General features: G+C 41.7%; 1 protein-coding gene across 8 annotated transcripts in view; it reads right to left on the reverse strand.

The window, feature by feature from the left end:
• The window catches only part of Spire1 (spire-type actin nucleation factor 1), a 129,746-nt gene that overhangs the window by 65,132 nt on the left and 45,824 nt on the right, over positions 1-18,790 (reverse strand). For 7 of the 8 annotated variants that reach the window (XM_017600946.3, XM_006254860.5, NM_001415684.1 and 4 more), the window contains one exon: positions 1,945-2,178. In XM_017600946.3, the coding sequence (XP_017456435.1) occupies positions 1,945-2,178 (234 nt within the window). Of the gene's footprint in view, positions 1-1,944; positions 2,179-9,244; positions 9,337-18,790 lie in introns of those variants that run through there. The other variant, XM_063277314.1, reaches the window with a different exon arrangement.

Genomic DNA, 18,790 nt, shown 5'->3' on the forward strand with positions numbered 1-18,790 from the left:
TCATATTTCCTCAAGTCAATTCTTTGTCTTCTCTTTCAACAAAGCCAAGCAGTCATTGCTAACTGATCCCACTGAACCAAGATTCTTGTCTGTCTCTATTGTCATAAACAATGGGTTTTATGATATTTGTTTCAAATTTTCAAAACTTGTTAAACGTCTTAGCAATTTCCCATCATTCAGTTGAAAAGAGCAGTCACAATATTTACAAAAACGAGACGTGTATAGGCAAGGTTGAGTAACACTGGAAACCAAAAGCAGACAGTGAAGTTAGGATATTCTCAAACAAAGGTGCTAAGACTAGAACTGATGAGGTACGGCTCTCCTCCAGACTATAAAATATGTCTTAAGTACACTTTTACTAATTTATTTTTTCATAGGCATAGTGGCTCAAATTTAAAAAATAGGTAAAATGAATTCATTCTAATTGTTAGGTGCCTAAGAACCTTTTTAAAAAGTAAGTCATTATATACTGCTGCTGAGTGAGAATTCTAAGACATCCATTCATCTTCTAACCCTGCAGAGTGGGAGCCGCCTGGTGCTCATGAGTCCTGGTGCCGGGCTGACTTCAGACCACGGTCCCTGTGCTCTTCCCTCCTCCTCTGTTCTCTGTGCAGCGCCCCTAAGCCTGTGGCTACTGTCAGAATGTAAATTTTGCTTCTTGTGTAACATCTTCTATTCTTCACATCACTGTTTATTAGTGGTTTTCACAGAATCAGGTCAGTTTTGGTCTGTCAGCCTCCAACTATGTTTATATTCTTCTTTATTTTATTTTGACTACTCTGTAGTAACTGTATGCATTAATGGGGTTTGTATAACTTTCACACAGGCACATGCCCACAATGACCAGTCCAATGTGCCTAACCCTACTAACCTCCAGTTTATGTTCAGATCAGTTTTGTTTTCCTTTTACATGAGGGGAAACAAAATTTCTTTTTCTATCCAGCTTATGTCACTTTAGGACACTAGCCTTTCATGTCTATTTTAAATTTAGCCCTTAACTTCTAGAATATCTAAAATGAATAAAATTTGTGAAAAGTTAATGTAGGTGGCTTACAACAGCTTGTAATTCCAGTTTCAAGGTATTTGTTACCTTTTGCTGGCCACGCACGCGCACACACACACACTCTCTCTCACTCTCTCATTTTCTTTCCCTCAAAAAATCTTTCAAAAGGAACAACAAAAAAAAGAAAGAGAGGGAGGAGGAGGAAAGGGAGGAGGTGAGGAAGAAAAAGAGGGGGAGGAGGAAGAGGAGGAAGAAGAAGGGGAGGAAGAAGAGGAAGATGACTTGGATTATCCCTTCGGAGTCCTGACGGTGTTTCTCCAGAGAAACAGGGATGCACCCAGGTACACAGTACAAAGCACAACTGAAAAACACTGTTTTCATGGTGTTTCTCTATATTCTGAAACACTAAGGGATATACATTTAAAAAACAAACAAAAACCCTAAAAAACAAAACCAACCAAAGAAAAAACTAGTAAAGGTTCTATCTAAATAACTCAGAACAGAGTATCACAAGGCTAATTTGTCAAATCCTTCATAGCGTTATCGCTATACATTTACCCTTCATGTAGGCAGCAAAATTGACAAAGAAAACTTCAGTCTTATCATTGTGCACAGATCCTATGGGAAGGCCAGAGTAAAAATCCACAGAACAATGAACTGTGACCAGCGCAGAGCTGTGACCGGCGCAGCTCAGACTTCAGGACACAGCCACTTGCAGGTGCCATCTACCCCACAGACAGGAAATGCAGCAGCCAGCTGATAGCATCATGTGCAGCCAGACTGAGGTGACACCAAGATAACCTAGATGTGGTCAAGAGCTGTGACCCAGCGAAGGCCAAAGCCAGGCTGTCAAAGCCTGGAAACTACTCTCAAATGCTGGGTCACACCAGCCACTCTTAACCTGAGATGACAACTCCCAGGGAGACAAGCACTCAGTCTACCTTCATGACATCTTGATAGGACCGAATGGCTGCGCTGCTTCTCCTCTCTCCATCTTCCTCGTCTGGGCCTTCATCTGCTGCCTCGTACCCTTCATCATTGCTTCCATCCGCCTCCGAGGTATTGGCCATTTGGTCGATGAGCTGCTCGAGAGGAGGGCTCAGCTCCCTCTCTTCATTTTCCTTCAAGCCATAGTCCAGTGCTTTATAAATAATAATTCCCAGGGATTCGATAACCTAGGAGCATTAAAAGCAAGGAGGTAAATGGAAGTGACTGCAGAGTCTAGGATATAAAATTATCATTATTTCACACATAACTAATACTTGAGAAATTTAAAAAATTTATATAAACATATGTATTAAACTTGAGACAGCCATTTTACTGTGATTTTGTTATAACCTATCCACCAGCACTTTTCATATTTTCTTAGATTTATACTGGAAACTAAGATCAGTTTTTCCTAAGCATATGAAAAAGTAGCCAAGCTGACTTGCTATATTGCACAACAAAACAAAACAAAAACAAAAATCAAACCAAGGGGTTTGGGATTTAGCTCAGTGGTAGAGCGCTTGCCTAGGAAGCGCAAGGCCCTGGGTTCGGTCCCCAGCTCCGAAAAAAAGAACCAAAAAAAAAAAAAAAAAAATCAAACCAAAACAAACTTTATGCCAGTGTTTACAAACTTCATAGATACCCCAAAGTATTTGAAAATTCAATTCTAAGACCAAATAACAAACCGTTTCATACCAGAATACAGACTGTTCATTGCAACCCACTCATTGAGAAAACATCACTTTCAAATGATATAAACTAATGGTAGATTTTTTTCTTTTAAGCCCAGAACTTACAATGAAGGACACAGATGATCCTCCCTAAAACCCACCTCCATCAGCAATACCTCCTGGCAGTGTGAACCTGACTTGTGCACAGGGTCCATCAGGTTGCACCGCAGCCTGACAAGTGCTGCAGACGTGGTTAGTACAGCAGGATTCACATTACTTCTTAGCACTGCCTTTTCCACCCACTCAGTTACTTTACTGTATAACACTATGCTTTTTATCTTACATATTTTCCCTTTAAAAAAACAATAGTCAATGACACCAAAGGTTTATGAGTAAAAATTGACCTTTATCACTAGTCATCTGGCACAAGAAAGATTATTTTAAATCATTTTTCTATAAAATAAGTACTAGTAATATTTCCATTTGTGAGTTCTTGAAGACACTAAACATGATAATGTATGAAAGCAGGATAGTACCTGAGTTACAAGAGGTTCTAATAACTGTTGTCTGTCTCCTTCCTTCCCTACACTGACTTGTTTCTGATGTTTATCCAGTTACCAACCTTGAAAGTGCATGAGGAAACTTCAGTTTCTTTATTCTATTTTTAGTCAACGATGTGATTTTAAAAACAACCTAAACAGTATTACTTTTAACTGAAGAGTTTTAAGGTAAGTTAAACACAATAGCACCAGTGTCATTATTTACAAATCCTGTAAAAGCATTGAAATATTCACTTAACAAACTCTACAAAATCTAAAAATTATAGTATCAGAGGGAATACTACAAGCATTTAAAAAGAATAACACTTAAAGTTCTTAACCTCTCATTTTGAAACAATGATACTATTTTTTAAAAAAGTATTTCTGGGTAAGATGGCAGATTAGACGCTGTCTCTGTATGACCTGATGAGGGAGAAGAGTTAAGATAAGACAGAAAAGATTACTCCATAGAGCGAGAAGCTAAACATCAGAAGTGCACAATAGGAGGATTCAGGCAGCAGGACATGTGGAGAAACAAGATAACAAACAGTGTGGTGAAAGGAGCATGGAGAGGAGATCTGGGAGCCCTCTGTGCTAAAGGAGCTTTGGGAGCAGTTGCCATTTAGTGCAGGGCCTGTCCATGCACACCAATTGCTTGTCTGGAATGCATGGCACCCAACACAGGACTCAGAGCCACGGGAGCCAGAAGACGATGAAAGGGTTCTAGAAGAGCCAGCAGTCAGTAGTGACAGGAGCTGGCTTCAGGGGCATGGAACATGCTAGCCTAAGGCTGAGTCTTGTTCCACCATCCTCCCAGAGTGACTCAACTAAAGGAAAGCCGTGTGCTAACCACATCCAAGGCAAGGGACAACCTGGGAGCATAAGCACCAGAAGAAAGCCAAGGTGAGGGAAGAGACTCCACAAGGACAAAACACAGCTTTAGCAGAGACAGCAGAAGCCAAAAGACCCAGAGGCTAAAGAAGTCCACACACTGTCCCACTGTCTTGGACACTAAAACTCGTGTATCCATTGAAGTATGGAGTTGGTAAGCCATAGGGGAGCAGAAGCTGGTAGATGGGAGCAAGAGACTAAAGGAGTCATCCTGGTTCTGAATGAAGAAACTACTAACTAGATCTGACATAAGTTCTTCTTAGCAGGAAGGACATTCTGACCCAGGTTGCTTGGCAAACACCAAGCAGGATAAATGCAAAACCAAACAAGCAAAGAAACAAACAAGAATTGAATTTAGAGATGTATTTTCAAATCACAGAAAAATCAAAGGTAGAGAAATTATTTTTGAAAAAAGCTAGTGGGGGAACAGGCATCTAATAAGTAAGCTAAGGATTTGAGGGTCATCAGACTCAAAACTGTGAAGGAGAATCCAGGGAAGGCCCTGTGTCTCCAGACTGACTGACTGGCCAGAATCACAGTACTGTGGGAAGAAGATTGACGTGTTAGACAGTTACCTTGTCTTGGGCTAACATTTGTCCCTGGATAGCCCATCTTGTCCACACCTCTGTGTATGTACTAACATTGTATGAATAATAGATAAAAACTTTTGGGAACCCGTTAATTTAGCAAACCCACTGGTTTCCACCAACCCAAAAGCTAAGAATGTTATCAGATAGCTTTTGAGGCCTGTAGAAAAGATTCCCTCATTTTGCTGTACCTGCCTGTCTGAGGTACACACCACTGTTCTATAAAACTATAAAACTCCATGAAATTTCGCCTGGCTCCTGTGCCACGGTCATTCAAACTAGCTCCAGAATAAACTATCTTTTATTTTCTTTATGGTGGACACTGCGTTGTTTGCTTTTGTTTTGTTTTGTTTGTTTTTATATCAACAGAAAGCATTCAACCAGTAAGAGATGGAAGTGGAATATTCCGTGTCTTGGGGAAAAACCAAAAATCACCAACCTAGACTTTGTACTCTACAAGGTTATCCTTATTTAATAGCCTAGGTCCATGACTAGCCTGGGAAGTGGTGAATACTTCTTTAGAAAGAGAGAAAAAAAGTCAGAAACTCAGATCTCTGTGAAAAGAAAACCACTTAAGAAAATAAATTAGGGTGAAGTAAAAACATCTGACTATTAACAGATGACATTTTAAAATAATAACAGCATACTATGTGTGCTTATATATGTATCTCCTGTGTTGTATGTGTATACATGTGAACATGTGAGTATATGCACATATGTATGTATGCATGGAATGTAAGCTAGAACTAATACAATACGACAAATAACAAGAGGAAGAGATGGGATTCTTTTGGTAGGAGAGGTGATCTGCATGGCCTACAAAGCGATGGATAGTGTTACCAGAAGCTGTGCTTGACTTAGTTGCAAATGCTCACTGCAGACATTAGGGCAGCCACTAAAGAAAACAAGAAAAGTTCAGCACATACAAATAGCTGGTGTGCTAAGAAAAGTGAGAGGAAAAATCACATTAAATGCTCCTTTAAAAATCACAAAAGGTAGAAAGACCACTGAGTGCAAAAGAGAGGAGCAAAGAATAGAGGTTACGAGACTAGAACACAAGTGTGGTAGACACCGATGCAACTTTGTCAGCAATGATTCTGAACGTCAGGAGTTTATATGCTTCAAATACGAGTCTAAAAGTGAACTAAAAACCAGTATGTTGTCTAGAAGAAACCACTTAAAGGAATGGAGACAAATGAACCAGATCTTGTGAATCTCTGTGGCCCATTCTTAAGTCTCCAACAAAATGAAGTTCCTTAAAAGCAAAACTTCCTCTATAATTCATCTTCATGTGTTCAAATTGTTGCATAAGCAACAGGGAACTAGAGAACACGTCCTAAGATAATAACTTTCTTTCCACTCGTGTGTGCATGGTTTCTGCTTAGATATGGCACTACAGTCATAGGGAGGATTACCTGTCACTCCAACCTGTTTTTCTAACTGACCACCTGGTAGTCCAACCTGATTGGCTCAGAAACATTCAGGAGGATCTCCTAGCCCAAAAGTAAACAGCATCTGGTCCATTTAAACCTTCCAGAACTGTTCATCTTAAGCCTGAGTCATGACAGGTAGCTCTAAATGCAAGCCGGCCTCTTACAGATGCAGGCATAACCCAGCTGGACATAATTAGACTGGCACGTATACTGGGTGGCTCTTCCCTCAGATGGGAATGAGGGGACCTCAGGAGTATGTAACTCTTCAGTCTTCAAAACAAGAGGTGATCTGCAGAAAAACTACTAAAAATTGAAGTAAGGATATTTAGACACATTATGGACATAGCAGCTCCCACATACAATTACTTAAAACTAAGTTTAGGAGAACACCGCCCAAATCACGTGGAAATGTTAAAAAAGCATTAAGGAGCTGGAAAGATGGCTCAGTGGTTAAGAGCATACACACTGCCTTTTAGAGGACCTGAGCTTGGTTTCCAGCATCCACATTAATGGCTCACAACCACTTGAACCTGCAACTCCATGGAGTCTTGATACTTCTGCTTCCACGGGCATGAGCACTTATGTATACACACCCCCATCACACAATATTAAAAATAAAATAATTATTAAAAAATAAAATGAGTAAGTGTGTAGACTCCTCATCAGAGAGAACACAGATGGTAACAGGCACGTAACAGAGAAGCTATTGATTGTATGATTGTCAAAGAAACTTCAAGTGAAAATGAGAGACTACTAGACCACTTTACTAGAAAGGCTGGTCCAAAAGCTGACAGTAGCACGCACTAACAAGATGTGGAACAATGGGGACTGTCTTTTTTCTTTTTCCCCCGTTGTGAGACAGGGTTTCACTATGATGCTCTGGCTGGCTTCAAACCACCCTTCTTCCTCAGACTTGGAAGTGAATGAGACTAAAGTGCATGCCAGCTCACCAGTCGTGACCAAAGGGACTCTTATTCACTGAGGCTGGGTTAACTCCATGGTGAAGGGACTCTGGCCAGGCTAGCAAACATGGCTGTGGCAGGACTTGTTCTTCTCCCCTATTGAAATCCAGCAATCAAAAGCCGCTTTGGCTCGACAAATTAACATGCCCAATTAAAATTAAATATCTTATCCTAAAACAGGAGTTCCTCTTATATTTATAAACCACCATTTTTCTGTGGGCCACATCTGTCTCCTCTCTAACCAGAGGCAGCCCTTCGTTCCACTCCTGGACAAACATCCCTGTTCACCCTTCCTTGTTCCCTTCCCCCTCTCCTTTGTCCTCTATCTCCTGTCCTTGTCTCTCATTCCCTGCCCTCTGTCCTTCTGGGGCAAATAAATCTCCTTTGTGCTGAGAACTTGGCTCTGATACTTCCCTTTCACACAATCCAGTAGTTTCTTATAAAAGTAACCATATGACCCAGCAACTGTATTCAAATAAGCTGAACATTTATGTGCACATAAAAAATATCAAGACATGAAATATTGATAGCAACTTTATTCATAATTGCCCAAAGAAGTAACCAAACTGTCCTTCAGTTAGCAAGTGGATGGATAGCATGCAGCACATCAAGACACTGGACATCACCCACAGATAAAAAGAGCTGAGTTAAGCCTGGGCACAGCTCATTGAGGCCTGAGACATAGCAATGAAAAAGGCTGTCAAGTTCAAAGAACTGTAAACAAATGCAAGCCCTTCACAATTTTACAAGACGAAGCGGCTACTTTGCTAGGCTATGCATTGTTTCATTCTAACTATGTGATATTCTGAAAACGGAGACAAACAGTGGTTGCCAGGGTTCAGGGAAAAGGAGAGGTAAAGCATAAGAGTTTTTAGGGTAATGAAAGTTCCCTTATCAAGTAGTACAGCTATAGGACACAGTAATGAGAGACATGTGTCATTACATATGTGTCAGAACCTCATACATGTACAACACAAAGAGTAAACCTTAATATACTATGGACTTGCATCAATAACAAAAAACCAATGTACCAAAATTATGTAGGGAATTATAGGAGAAAGACTCTATGGGGACTATTCTATTTAATTATTCTTCAAAACCAACGAAAGAATAAAGTCTTTTAACTTGAAGAACTATATAGAAACTGTAAATTAAAAGGCACAATGTCAAAGAACAAATTAGAAATCAGCCCAAATGGTGCTTGTGTTTGTTTGCTGTATCCTTAGCACATTCTCATTGGGAAACCAGCAGTCCAGAAAGTTAACCTACAGCATAACTTTCATTTATTTATTTACTATGAAAGAACCATGTGATGTTTTGAATGCTTTATTTAGGTTTAATGTTAAGTCCACATGGTGTTTCAGTAGAGATTCTCTATCTGTTGTCTCTAGTCAGATCCAGTAGTACGAATCCTACAAGCTACACACACCAAACAAGAGGTTGAGCTAGAGAAGGAAGACAAAAAGGGAAGGCTAGGGGAGAGAAGAGGGGAAGAAAGAATAAAGAGGCAGGAGCTTTTAAAGCCACTTCCAATTCTAAACTGTTTGAGAGGAAGTGAAAGAATGGCCACAGACTATAGATCTGCTAATTAGTATCATCATGGCCCCAGCAACACTTAGGGACAACTTATCTCATTTCTAACAGCAAAACCATCCCTACCCCAAACAACCTCAAGCTAAGGTCCAGTTAAGTTTAAGCACTGGTAAAAACAATCCAAACAATTAAAAGAGGAAAAATGATAGCATGAATGCCTCTGTAATATGATCTCACTTAGATTTACCTCTTAGACATCTCATGGCTTTCAAATGTTACTTCCATTTGTGTGCATACATACATATGTGGTGTTTGAATGCATAAGTATATATGTGCTCATGGAAAAGCACAGAGATTGTTAGGTATCTTCTTCAATCATTCTCTGCCTCATTTTTAATTTTAAGTTTCATTACTTGTGTGTGCAAGATTGTGGTACATGCATGTCACGTGGTGTACATGTGAAGGGTTAGAGCGCAGTTTACAGGAGTTAGTTTTCTCCCTCCACCAGGGATTCAAGGATAGAACTCAGGTCATCAGGCTTATATGAAAGACTTTCACCTTTACTAAGCCACCTCAGCAGGCTTCCATCTTTTTTTTGAGATGGGATCTTTCACTGAACCTCAGCCAGAATGACTCACCCACAGGCCCTTCTGTCTCTGCTTTTCCTCCCACACTGGATGTGTTGCACTGCATCTGGGTGCTGCGATCAAAGTCGGGTTCCAATGCTTGCACACTCTGTGCAGAGAATTAGAGAGTCTCTGAGTGTCTGATTCTCAGGCTTCTAGTCTAGACCTGAGACAGCAAGGGTTTTAAACATAACTGAGAGATAACTATGGAATCATGCACTTAGAATTATCAGCCACAAAATAAAACTGCTGAAGGAATCATGTGATAAATCTCCCAGTGAAAGCACCAGTCTGGATGCCTTCTAAGACTCTGGGAATTACTGTAAAACCAGGACCAAAAACCTCTGTGCTGGAGTCTCTGAGCTCTCAGGGAAAGTTAGCAGATGAGGATCCAAAACTCACTGACTCTCATACAGCCTTCTGAGATGGGAAACAGCATTCATCAGTATTGAGCTAGGAATGGAGGCTGACGTCACCATGGCAGATGCTTAAGCCAACTGTCAAGATGACTGAGGCTTTAAGAGGGGAGGAGGGAGGGTAAGATCAGTGGGTTAAAGAGAAGTGTATGGAAGAAGAAGGAATAGGACTTCTCAGTGTATTAAATGTACGAGAAAGTTCAAGAGAGGCCTACCTTTTAGCTTGTGCTATAAAGACTGTGGTAGCATTTTGGTGAGTTCAGACATGTTTGGGGAAACATGAAACAGGCAGAAATAGGCAGCTATGTGGCCTAGCTAGAAGGAATTTCTTGGTATATACTTAGTCAATGAAGTCTTATGAAACAGTATAAGGAGAAAACAGACAGGGAAGGAAGTAACTACTGAACCATCAACTAGAGGCTAAAAAGCCCAGGTCTAGCCTACAAAGGGGTGACAGTCCTGGGGTAGGAATGGGGAGATGAAATAAAGACAGGTAGTCACAGAAATCAGAGGAGAAAATACTTAAAAACCACAGTCGTGTGTCCCAAATGTGGGAATAGGTAGGCAAGCACAGAACCACCCACTGCCTCAAGAGGTGGCAGCTATGGACTTCAGCAAGGGCAGGCCTCATGCATGAACAGTGATGTGTGTCTCCAAACGTTTGATCAGGAGGAGGAACAATGCATACCTGCAGCTGATTTCCTTCAAAAACACTTTCCCTGAGGTAGATCTGCTCTGTTCATATGGTTTTGTTTTTGCAGTGCTGGGAGCATTGAGCCCAGGGTTTGCAATTCAAGTGCTGGCTCAGTTGCCTTTGTTAACCTGTTAACCGATAAGGTCTATTTGCCGTAGTTACTCCTTGACCAACATTAGAGGACTTTCTAGGTCAGCATATCACATATTCATTCACGCCCTTTACAAAGGGCCCCACCTCAGCTCCCCAGGGTGTATCAGTCACCTCAAGCACTTCCCATGTTGTCCTTTTCTTTTTGACTCACAATGCCCTCTGCTAAGCTGTCCTTTTGTCTGACAAATTCCACCTCCACTTAGCCTTTAAACCTAAGTATTAGGGAAGGTGGAAAAAAAAGAATTCATATTTGCTGATATGAACAGAAGAGAATATGACTACAACTATATTGTAAAATGTCTGACAGTTTCTTTTAAAAGTCAAATGTATTTACCACCCTAAGTACCAATACATTTCCAGTTATTTACTGTCTTAGGGTTTCTATTACCGTGATAAAGCCACCATTATCAAAGGCAAGTTGGAGAGGAAAGGGTTTATTTCACTGACACTTACACATCAGAGTCTGTCATTGAGGAAGTCAGAGTAGAACCTCAAGCCAGGACTCTGGAGGAGGAGCTAAGCAGAAGCCATGAAAGAACACTTATTGGCTTGGCTAGCTCCTCATGGCTTCCTCAGCCTGCTTTCTTAACACTATCTAGAACCACAGGCCCAGGGTGGCACCACAGTAGGCTGGATCCTCTAATCAATCAACAATCAATTACCACACACTGGACTACAGGTAATCTGGATGAGACAATTTCTCAATTAAGACTCCTCTCCCCAGATAACAGTAGCTTGTGTTAGGTTGACAAAAACCCAACCAGGTCACTTCCAAGAGCAGTAAACATGTGTGTCTATAAAAGACTCATACAGACCAGTAACCCTGCTACTTGGGAGACACTGGCAGAGACAGGTACATCTGTGAGTTCAAGGCCAGTCTAGTCTATACAGCAAGTTCTGGAACAGCCAGGGGTACATAGAGAGATCCTGTCTACAAACAAAGACTCAGACAGCGGGGAAGATGGCTTGGCAGGTAGAGTACTTGCAAGCATGAGGACCTGAGTTTGATCCCCAGAACTCACAAAACGTCTAAACGTAGTAGCACACACCTGTAATTCCTGCCTGTGTTCCTATAATACGATGGAAGGCAGAAACAAGAGATTCCCCAGAAGTCCTCAGGCCAGCTAGGCCGCTGTACACAGACAGGGTAAGCAACAGACAGAACCTTATCTCAAAGAGAAAGCAACAACTAACGCCCGAAGGTGTCGTCTGACCTCTACATGCACAAGTGACACACACACGCACACACACACCATATACAATGATTCTTTACATAAATGCTCATAATGGCCAAAACTGTAAAACAACCTACCTATTCAACAAGAGCTGAACAGTCTAATATGACACGATGGAACACCAGGCTGGTGACAATCTAGGTGAACTGCAAACATTTGTGCTTAATCAGAAAATAGCAACAGAGAAACAACCCAACAACAACAACAACAATGAAGACAGCGTTAAAGGTGCACCCTGTACAGTGCCATGTGAAGGACCCTGGAGCTCAGGTAGGGCAACAGAATGCAAAGATAACTTTCCGGGGTGATGCAATGATTTGAGTATCATTTATGTAAGAACGCAGGTTTGTTTACACTCATCAAACTGACCATCAACGCTTCATTACATTTAAATTATGCCTCAAGATTTGTTGTTTTCTGGCAGTGCCTCACCTTGATAGCCTAGGCTAGCCTGGTCCTCACTTTAACCTATGCTGGCCTTGGACTTTCTATAGTCTCCTGCCTCAGCCTCCCAAGTGCTAGGACGGCAGGTGTGAGTTACATACCCTGGCTCTCAAGATTGTTAAAAGCTGAATGAGTTAATGCTACTGAGAAAAATAAATAAATAACTGAACCAGGAGCCACGAGGTAGGATTCCACCTGCTATCTGATACGTAACCTCAGACTCAATCAAAGGTCATGACATACAACTTGCACCAGCAACAATGGGTATGGGAAATAATAAAACACAGAATTAATACATGAAAAACTATAGGTATAATACTTTAGTTGTGATGAATAGAAAGGCTAAGTAAATTTTTTTTCAAGTAGGTGTTAAAAGGAATTGTACTGTAAAGGATGCCTATATTAGCAACCTAATTGTCATGGGAAACTGCCTGGCCTCCTTAAGAAATACTCAATTTTGGAACTGGCTCTCTCCTTCAGGTGGACAAAACAGGTTTTAAGGTTATTGAGAGGAAAAAAAAAATCAAAGACAATCCAATCTGAACAGTGCTGGGGGAAAGAGGCATTCTCAACCATTGAGAAGGAAAGGATCCATTACCCAGTAATAATGAAGTCTGCTTAAATAATTGAGAGTCAGGGCATGGTGGCACACGCCATCATCCCAGCACTTGGGACACTGAAGCAGAGGATCACAGGTCAAGGCCATCCTTCGCTACACAGTGAGTTCAAGGCCAGACAGTGAGTTGCACCACTGCCACAAAGTAGACTGAGGATCATCAACACAAACGATACGATAGAGCATCATCAAGCCCTTAGAACAATGAAAGTCTGAACCACACCAAATCAGGGTTGAGCCTTAAAAACATGTGTGCTGAGTAGTTTTTTTTTTTTTTCCTTTTGTTGTCAACTTGATATAAGCTAGAGTCATCTGGGAAGAGGAAACCTTAATTGAAAGATTTGCCTCTGTCAGATTGTACTGTGGCGAGCTGTGGGCCATTTCCTTGATTAATGATTGACGTGGGAGCCCACTCCACTGTGAGCAGGTGTTTAAGGAAGCGGCTGAGCAGCCCATGAGGAGCCAACCAACAAGTACACTCTCCACGGTCTCTGCTTCAGTTCCTCCCTCCCTCCTGGATTTTTCTGCTAAGTTCCTGTCCTGACTTCCCTTCATGATGGCCTGTAAGCTGTACGATGAAATGAACCCAAGCTGGTTTTGGTCACTGTGTTTTTAATAGAAATAAAAAACGGGGCTGGTGAGATGGCTCAGCGGTTAAGAGCACTGACTGCTCTTCCAGAGGTCCTGAGTTCAAATCCCAGCAACCACAACCCCTGAGTTCAAATCCCCACAACCATCTGTAATGGGATCCGATGCCCTCTTCTGGTGTGTCTGAAGACACTGAGAATGTTACCTAAAACAAATAAATCTTTTAAAAAAATGAAAGAAGTAGAAAGCAAACATATATTATGCTAAATAAAAGAAGTCACAAAAAAGATAGGATTCCACATCTAGGGTAAGGAAATTTATAGAGACAGAACACGTTTTTTAAGACTAGTAGGGAGAGGGTTAGTTAAGGTTTGCTGAATACAGAGTTTATGTAACGATTTTGGAAGCAGACAGTAACGACAGATGCGAATCACTATAAATGGACTGAAACAGTTAAGATGGTGTGTGTGTTTTATTACAACAAATACTAGGGTTTGAGCAGGAGAGACGGCTCGAGTGGAGAGCAGACCTTGTTCTCGTAGAGAACCTAAGTTAAATTTCCACACCCAGCAGCTCACAACTGCCTGTGACTGCAGGGCCTGACCTCCTAGTACATATGAATAAACTGTAACATTTTTAAAATATTGAGGATTGTAATTTTTATGATGTTTTAGCGCTTAGCAGCATTCAAAAGATCCAACTCTTCTTATTTACCGTGGTTCCTAAAGTTTCCGAAACAAGGAAGTGTCCCAGGAACCACCTACCTCCACTTGTGGGGCAGCCTCAGCTGCCTTCAGTCATTGAGCCTCTGAAGACATCATGGCTGACTAGGACCCAGTTTGCCTGACCTCCTCCTGAGCCACTTTCTTCTCATGGTTTCACTCTCTCTGCTGCTTTCTATCTGGATCACCGCCTTCATGAAAAATGCCCTTCCTGAGTGGGAATCTCAACAGGCTCTGGCAGTGCACAGCGTGGAGGAACACAGTTCTCCTTGGGCTGTTTCTGCTTTCTTGAGTGAAACTGCAATTAGAGCTAAGACTGAGGAAGGAGAGTATGGAGGGCTGAAGAGAAAAACAAGGTTTGAGAGCGCTGTGTAGGAACATGGTGTCAGTGACATCCATGGTACTATACTTCTCCTGCAAAGGCAACATTGCTTTAAAAAAGAAGTACACTAAGAAAATTTCCAGTAAGAGGGCATGTGAAGAAACGCCTCTGCACTAGGGAAGAAAGTGGTAGTCATTTTTAGAAGAAGGGAAGTGCCCAGGGGCCCTGCATGTCCTCAGACTGTATAGGAAGGCACAGCGGCATCAGCTACAAGTGCACATGGGGAGTGAGATGCTATGTAATTTCTATTTGCCACAGACTCATTTTACACACACACACACACACACACATATAAATACACACACACATTTATATACACACATATATATATATACACACACATATACACACACACACATATATACAGACACATACACACACATATATACACATACACACACATATATATACACACACACATACACACACTCACACATACATATGTATAAACATACACACACACACACACACACACACACACACACACATTTGATGCTAAGCCACAGACCCGACATGAGCAGTGATGCAGTAAATTCTCCTCACCAAGCACACACCTGATGATCCCTCCCTTACAAGGCACCAAGCTTGCATGAGGACTCATAATATGTAAGTCAATGAACTAAGGCCAGTTGTGTCTCCAGAGAGTTCAGCAGTTTATTTGCAATGTTACTATGAATTCTGAAGAGACTTTCATCCCATGATTACAGCACACTATACTAAGTATCAATTAAGGTTCCACACAGCACAAAGTTATAACCTCCATTTTGAAAGCCAAGGCACTGGGGTTGGGGATTTAGCTCAGTGGTAGAGCGCTTGCCTAAGAAGCGCAAGGCCCTGGGTTCGGTCCCCAGCTCCGAAAAAAAGAACAAAAAAAAAAAAAAAAAAAAAAAAAAAAGAAAAGAAAAGAAAGCCAAGGCACTATAAGGTTAAATGCTAACCATAAGTGAAAGATAAAGATGTTGAAAGTAAAAAGCCTGTTTATTAATTTTTACTTTACTCTGATTAAATATGAAGCATCCCCCACTTTAAAATTTAGCTATTGAAAAAAATTCACTGAGACTAGCCAATGTTCCCAACACTCGAGACTGAGAGCACAAAGGAACTCAGTGAATTACCTTTTCAATCCTGGGTTTCCCTAACAACTGTCTACAACTCTACAGGGATCACGTGCTTTCCAAGAAAACCCCATTCCCGGTTCCATGGGTGGCTCAACTCAAATCAGTCACCATGACACAACGTAACAGAGAACCATAGGAATCAAGTCACCTTCATGACCGTGATAACTCCGTCTACTGGGAACTGAAAATTACATCTCTGTCAACCACTCCTTTCTGTGCTTCGATGCCCTCTGGCTTTGCCAACTATTGGTACTGTCTATAAGAAGGCAAAAGGGCATGTTTAATAACATTGTCTCTTCTAGATCACATGGAAAAGGGACAGGAAAGCTTAAAGAACATTTGAAGAGAAAAAGAATAAACAAAAGGTGTGGTGAGGTGGGAGGGTGCCTCGGTGGGCCCGTGCAGAGGCATCCCTTCCCCCTGAGGTGGTATAGTGTAGAATAGATATAGTGTGGAATAGAGTTTATTTAGGGCGTGGGAAGGGGAGTTGAGAAGGGAGTAGAAATAGGGAAAGACAGACAGAAGACAGGCAGAGAGGACATGGGGAGAGAGGGGAGAGAGAGACCGAATGGGGAAGGGAAGGAGAGGGGTCAAGAAGAGTCAGCGAGAGAAGGGGCAGAGAGCAAGGAGGGGCCAAACAGCCCCTTTTATAGCAGGCCAGGCCTACCTGTCTGTTGCCAGGTAACTGCTGGGTGAAGAATGAATTGCCTAGAAGGAATGCTAACATTACCCAAATGGTGAAGCCCACTTATCCCTCAACTTTAATTCAAAATAAATAAATAAATAAAAATTGTATGTGTTTGATAGGAAACTATGACTCAATATTAATTGCATTAGCTAGGTTACCCAGTAATCAATGTCTTGCGTTATAATTTTCAACACTGAGTACAGGTATCCATAACACATCAGTTTAAGTGATTGCAAGTCTGTCTGGCACTCATTCTCTGAAGGAGCTTCTGTCTTGGTCCTGCTATGATGGGTAAGACGAGCAGAAAGTTGTGGGGACTTTGATCAACTGGAGAGAGCAGTGCCCAAAGCTCTTCTATGTCAGTGACTCTCTATGTAGAAACACATGCTTGACAGCAAAATATGCTTTTCAGGGTGGGAGAAAGTACTAAGACCAAAACAGGGCAAATAATACAAAGACAGACATTAGTCAATGTATGTTAGATATCATAATAAGTTAAATCAGGGGAAACATGCCCATTACAGGCAGATTCTCAAGTGGAAATTTTTTTTTAAGTTAAGTTTACAACACACTAGTCACTACAAACACTGTACAGCATGGTGTAAAAGGACAGAGCTGCCTTGCTAGGAAAAAGACAAATCAGGAGAAAGACTTAATAACAAAAAGAAAAAACATACCTTGAAGAGAATCGCCAGGCTAATATTAGGTTTCACTATTGAATATTTTCTTTTGATAAAATTTACCTCTCTCCCCAAATCCTCCCCCTCCCAACCCCCCTCCTTCTGCTCCCTGGCCCCAGCAGCCTGCTTTCCTTCTTCCCACTTCCCCTACCCCTGTTCCTTCCTCAGCACCTCTGGTTCCCTTCCCCTGGTCTCCAGTCTAGCCTCCTAAGCCACACCCATTTTCATGCCTCCTTATTCACACACAAATATTAAAAATTACATCTATTTTCTTGTGAATTTCATGGTAATTTTCTTAACAGCTAAGCAGTTAAACTTCCTTTGTGTACACACACACACACACACACACACACACACACACACACACACACACATACACCATATCCTCACGGTATATATGGACACCTGGGCTGGCTCCGTTCCCTACACAAATACCGCAGTAATGAAATGGACGTGTAAGCACATCTATAGTAGAACTTAGAGTTTTGGGCACGTGTCCAGGCGTGGTACAGCTGTGTCCGTGGTAGTTCTAGGTTTGAAGTTCCACACTGATTTCCACTCCCACTGCAGTGAGTAAGGGAAAGGTCCTCCTTCCCCAAAGCCTTGTCAGCATTCATTGTCTTTTGTTTTCTTCATGAGAGCAAGATGGAATCTCAAGGTAGTTTTAATTTGCATTCTCCTGATGGTAATGGATATTACACATAACAATGAGAATAAATCAAAACTTTACTTGCTATTTAACTTCTCTTTGCATTTTTGAGAACAGATATTCACTTGATCTTAGCCAAAAGGAAGTAATAAAAAACTTAAATAAGACCAAAACAAACAGCAACAAAACCAATCCAGCCTCTGGGGAAGAAATGTGAGCCATAGATAGATCCCTGAAGCTCATTGGCCATCTAGCCTAGATGAGCTTCATGGGGGGAAGAGGGGGGTGGAGAGAGAAAGTGGGGCAGAGAGACAGACGGAGAAGAGGGGTCAGAAAGGGAGGGCAGAAGGGAGAATTTTTTTTAAAGGGCATTTAAATACAATGATCAAGCCAAAAGAAATATACACGCACACACTTGAAATACGGAAAACTAAAACACTTCACTTTTTAAGAATGTGTGTAAAAAAGAAACGCTGAGGGGATGAGCAGAAGACAGCTACAAGCCCTATAGCGCAGAGAGCTACCAACAGTGGCAATGTTCAAATTCAATAGTCAAATAATTCTTTCCACATCTGTAAATTCCACAGAAATAAAAGAGAGGATAGACTACTTGTTCTGATTGACACAACAGTCTGTTAAGTAAGTTGCTTGGGCCCATACTTTGGCCCAAGTAATCCAGGGTCATGGGGCTTGGGAAAGTTAATTGACATCCCCCCATACCTGCAAGTCCTCTATGCAATGTGAGTAGTTGTGCCTAGTTCATGGTTGCTGTGAGTATTAAATGAGTGATAGAGTACACAGAGAGCCCAGCAAGCTGTCAGCTTTTAAAGTGGTAGAAACTGCCGGCAATGGGCAAAGAGGCACCTGTGGGTGGCGCACTTCTTATACCAGTCAGGGGCTGGGCGAACGGCAGTCCTCTGACGCCTGGCTTGGTGCCTAGGACACATAAAAATCAAATCAAGTCAAGTCAAATCCAGGCAGCACAGCATGAGGGAAGACTGAGACCTGTGTTCCCCCAGGTCACACACTGAGGGCTGGAAAGACACCCACAGACCTTCCCCTGACCCCACAGCCAGGGCAGGCCATAGACATACAGAACTCCACCTACCACCACACAGTGCAGCATGGGAGGAGGAAGATAGAGAGATGTGCAGACCACCATGTCACCCACAG

Source organism: Rattus norvegicus, chromosome 18 (genome assembly GCF_036323735.1).
Source record: "Rattus norvegicus strain BN/NHsdMcwi chromosome 18, GRCr8, whole genome shotgun sequence".
NCBI lineage: Eukaryota > Metazoa > Chordata > Mammalia > Rodentia > Muridae > Rattus > Rattus norvegicus.